Source organism: Rhinichthys klamathensis, unplaced genomic scaffold, assembly GCF_029890125.1.
Source record: "Rhinichthys klamathensis goyatoka isolate OS25496 unplaced genomic scaffold, OSU_Roscu_1.1 h1tg000194l_1, whole genome shotgun sequence".
Classification (NCBI taxonomy): Eukaryota; Metazoa; Chordata; class Actinopteri; order Cypriniformes; family Leuciscidae; genus Rhinichthys; species Rhinichthys klamathensis.
Genome location: NW_026606720.1, coordinates 812,585 through 817,464, shown reverse-complemented (window position 1 = coordinate 817,464; position 4,880 = coordinate 812,585). Strand labels below are relative to the sequence as shown.

The 4,880-nt window shown below is 36.6% G+C and overlaps 1 protein-coding gene across 1 annotated transcript; it reads right to left on the bottom strand.

The window, feature by feature from the left end:
- Positions 1-2,737: 2,737 nt before the first annotated feature.
- On the bottom strand, positions 2,738-4,569 carry LOC130095993 (olfactory receptor 52K1-like). Its single transcript, XM_056262606.1, has 2 exons — positions 3,672-4,569; positions 2,738-2,781 (listed from the first exon to the last, which is right to left on the bottom strand). Exons 1-2 carry the CDS (start codon positions 4,567-4,569, stop codon positions 2,738-2,740), a joined length of 942 nt encoding a protein of 313 aa, XP_056118581.1.
- Between the last annotated feature and the right edge of the window lie 311 nt (positions 4,570-4,880).

Here is a 4,880-nt window from a genome sequence, read left to right as displayed (position 1 = left end):
GAGTTTTGTGCACACGGACGTTTGTGTTGTGATGTGAACCATCCTAGTGTCGCACCGCATATGTTCTCACTGGAACATCCAGGTATCATGCAATAATTCACCATATAGAAAGAAATACAAACGAGGAGTAGCTGCTAATTCGCTAATGAGTTTGCCAATGTAACGGGGTTCGTTGTTGTGGGAAGAATGAGACGGGAATCGGCGAACATTTAAACATTTTAATAGTAAAATAAACAAATACAAAACAAAAGTATAAGCCAGCAGCCCCTCAATGCTGGCCACACACAACAGAAACAAAACACACCATAAAATCAGGCCTGTTCCTCACTCGATCTGCCCTGTCGTCGCTCCTCGTTTTATGCGTCCGCTCCTTGGTGAGAGACGCGAGAGAGACCAGTGCGTCTCACAGGTGTCGTTCATTATCACTCACGCCACCGGCCTCGCGCCGCTCTCACGTCCCTCGTCCTGCTCGCCACAGCCAACTAACTATACATTTTGTGTGAAATGAATTTCTAACTCTGGTGGCAGCTAACGTTAGCCCTGTAGAGTAGACGGAAGAGTGATTTCTCTGATGTTTGCGACTTTGCGCTGTTCTGGATTAGTGGGAGTGGCTTGCGGAGCTGTGCAACGTGGTGCATTCTGGGAGTTGTGGTCTTACACACAAATGCGCCCTGAAAGTTATTTTCTGTCTTTTCTCGGTCAAGAGGGCACCAAATTAAAAATTTCTTTTACATTTCGACTACATATATGACCCACTTTCAATAAAGATGAATGTTGAAATGGGTGAAGTGCTCCTTTAACTTCAGGCTGCCGCCTCAACTCTGATTGGTTCTGTTCACGAGCTGGGGTGGGACTTACAATTTTATTGGGTCCATCTGATGTTTGTCACTGACTCTGACTAAATAATTAATAAATACTTTAGGTCGGACTAAACCATTTTTATGGAGGTAAGAGAAGCAGATATTTGGAAAAATATTTACCCAAATTGCACGTTTTTGTGGTTTTCATTTAAATCTCAGGCATACAACTAATATAAATATTAGAATTATTCATACTACAGGGGCCTAAATAGTATAACTGCTGGATTTTGTGGGGCCCCCTGGGCAGCGGGGGCCCCTATAATTGTCACCACCTTTCACCCCACTAGCGACGGCCCTGACAATAGTTGCCTCTCGTGTTTGGGCATTCAGCATGCTGAGGCAGCTTTTGTGAATAGCTCATGTTCCCATTGCGGGAATATGACTATGACAGTGCTGAGATCGAGACTCGCTTACCTCAAGGGAGGTGCAGTCCCCTCGCCTATGCCCTGATCCAGGGCCGGCGATTGCTATAGGCGAACTAGGCGGTTGCCTAGGGCGACAAATGTGTTGGGGGCGCGGGCGCCCTCTAGTGTCGCCCTTGGCCTACTTCCCATTAATCATAGAATTACAATGACAAGCGAAACAAAAACATATTTATTAAACATGATCATCCTAAGGCGCCCCTCAGCCATACGTTTAATAACTTGTCATAACCTGATTATTAGATTGAATGGATGATTATTGTCGATCTTTTCCTAAAGGGGGGGGGCGGGGGTTAGTTGCGTTACGTTACGTTCTATGGTTACGTTAGGCAAGTGCTCGGCTGCTGCGCGCGCTGATCGAAAATGAAGCGGTCTAAACCCTCTGGTGCACAGGGACGAAAACGGGGATTAATATTATATCTATTATTATGTAGTAACGTTAGTGTAATGTAGACAGACACTGTAATTAAAAGAGGTTTGAATTTTTCTTTGTTCAATTTGCACACTGAATATGGGTTGGAGCTTTTAGTTTTGAACTCTCAAAGTGCACCAGATTGATGAATTTAACATTAAAATGCACAAAATTTTCTTACGGGGAAATACCCCCTTAACCCCCTTTACCTTGTAGCAGCCCAATAGATTGTAATAATAGTAGGCCTAGTGGTGGTAGTAGTTGTAATTTATCTACTAAAAGTTATTTATGGTCAGATAAAATATAGTTGTACAATGCAACTATGATATAAATATCCTTGAACGTTCTTTGTAGCATTTGTATGAACAATTTATTGTTTAAGTTTTTAAGTAACTATAAGAGCATGTTTAGTTTAATAAATACTTATAATTTTTTAAAGGGGGGGCGGGGGCGCAAAACTCAATATCGCCTAGGGCAACCAAAGGGTTAGAGCCGGCCCTGCCCTGATCTAGCGTCTATTATGGACCTCAGAATAGACCTATTTCAGTGCATGACCAGGGTGATCTGAGGATTACCGTGAGGGTTTGAACCTCTAAAAACTGATTCCTAAATCGTTATTTACAAAGAAAAGCCAGGTTCAGCCTGACAATGTAATGCCTTGCATGCAGAAAAACAAAATGTAAACAATTTTACACCAGTTTAAAAAAGACAATTATTTTATTCTTATTATTTTTAAACAACACAATTATAAAGAATTACTGCACTAATAGTCTATCATTTTTAAAAGATTTCATGGAAGCTTATATTCTATAAATACAATTATTAATCTGAGCTCATATGATATGGATGGCCCCTTTATTCAGTCAATTAAGAAAGTCACTCTCTGATTGTGTTTCTAAAACCCTTATACAATTTTTCACAAACACACTGAAAAAAATGAATCATGGGTCTTGTCATTTTCATTAAAAAAATTAAGTTGATAATTAAAAATATTGTGTATAGTTTATTAAGAAAATTGTGGTTCAGTGTTGTAAAGAAAATATTCAGAACATTTCACTAATAAAACCAAGAGATTTTTTAAGGAAACCTGGAATTTAGGAACCGATTAAGCTGATCAAATTAAGGAAAAAGGGCTACCAATTTATTTTAAGAGAATTAGCTCAATATGCAGTTTTATTTAGAGACACCATTGTTAGTTCCCAGCATGCTTTGCACACGGCTGGTAATGGAGAGGAAATATTGAAATTAAGTGTTATTTGATGTGTTTTTGAGTAAGGGGAAACATCTGTTAATGTTTAAAGTTCAGTTATGTTTGACATTTGAAAGAGTTTCTATTATGTTGAAGTTTTGATCTTTACCATTGTGCAGAAGAGTAGGGCTTATAGTAAAGCTGTGAATAACTGCATGCATTGATAGTCTGAAGCGTTGCTATGTTCTTTAAGCAAAAACTTTGTTAAATGCTAATGCAGTGACACGTTTGGTTATGTGCTGTGCTAGTAGCATATACAGTCTTTAATAATGCAACATAACTAAAAGTCAAATATATACAGACTATTTCCATTTACTCTAATTCACACAATTTGCGAGTATAAAAGCATATTTCACTAATACTATATTAAATTAATTGTATCAAAGACTAAATAATTAAGGGGATTTTAAATGATTTATTCAGGTAGATTCCATGAAAGAAATCAAGCCTTAACTACTCAAAAATATTATGTGTAATATTGTTACCATAATTTTTTTAATTAAATAGCAGTGACATTTTTTACAGTGCATGTATTTACTGAGGAGGTCATTTAAAGGAAATCTGTATAGAATTCAGAAAGGTGTAAACACATTTATTAGTCACTCACAACTAGAAGGTTGCAACTAGACAGCTTGATTGAACAACTATCTTTAAATGTCTTCAAATTTGGTTTTCTGTGTTACAGTATTACAACAGAAACAAAGCATACTATTTGGAGGCTTTTATACGATGCATAATTTTTTTGCGGATATCAGGAAAGTTTAGACCATAAACAATAGGGTTTACAAAGGGTGGTATAACAATAAATTCGAGTGAAATGACAAGACTCAGCGCTATAGGAAGTTCTCCATTCATAAATCGAGTCAAAGTGAGCTCACAAAAAATAGCAACTGAGAAATTCAAAAGGATCACCATGTGTGGAATACAAGTTTTATATGCTTTGCTCCTGAACTCTCGTGTGCTTCTTTGACAAATTATAATAATTCTGACATAGGTATACAGTATAAAACTCAAAGGGATAAAAATTGTTGTGATAGTTACAATCAGACCATAAATATTATTAATAGTATTGTTCACACATGAGAGTTTGACAATTTCATAGTTGTGGCAGTACACCTTTAGCAATTTGTTACCACAGATTGTCAGCCTTGCAGTTAAAAGAGCACTAATACCAACTAACGTAGTTGGATAAAGCCATGCTATAACTATTAGAAAAGTTAGAAACCGTTTGGTAATTATGTTGTTGTAATGCAAAGGTTTACTGATTGCAACAAACCTATCAAATGCCATTAGCATCAATATTGTAAACTCAAAAGCTGCATATGAGTAAATGACAAAACTCTGTATGAGACATGCTTCAAGGGAGATTATATGTGTATCATAGAGCAGGTCTGTCAATAACCTTGGAAAAAAGCCAGCTGTACCATATACAGAATTGATGGACAAGCATGACATCAAAATGTACATGGGCTTGTGCAATTTCTTATCCAGAATTATTACAAGAATAATAAGAATATTAAAGCATATGACAGCACAGTAAAAAATAAACCCCAAAGTGAAGAAAGCATATTTTACGCACCCAAGATTTTCAAACAACATCAAGTAAAAATATGTTCCATTTTCCATTTTCCTACAAGGAAAACTTTCATTGACCTGAGGAAGAGAGCAAACAAAGTTCATATGTTTTAACACCATAAATAAATAAATAAACATTCAGCTCAGAATGTTTAGCCACAGTGTCTTATTCATGTAATGTGACCCTAACTGTAACGTCTTAAGTGTGATCAGTTCTATAATAATCATTCAATTAAATGGTTAGCAGAGTAATAATTCAACTCAGTCTAAGAAAAACTGCTGTTGTTGTTGTTGTTGTTGTTTTTAACATTAAAAATATTATTAGAAATACCTTCTGTTATATACTCTGAAATGACCATCAT

Bases quoted from the DNA above. Each gene is read 5' to 3' on its own strand.
- LOC130095993 (XM_056262606.1), bottom strand. From the start codon at position 4,569: ATGGAAAATGGAACATATTTTTACTTGATGTTGTTTGAAAATCTTGGG. The intron at 2,782-3,671 runs GTATAAAAGCCT...CCTAAATTCCAG, and splicing joins CCGCAAAAAAATTATGCATC to GTTTCCTTAAAAAATCTCTT.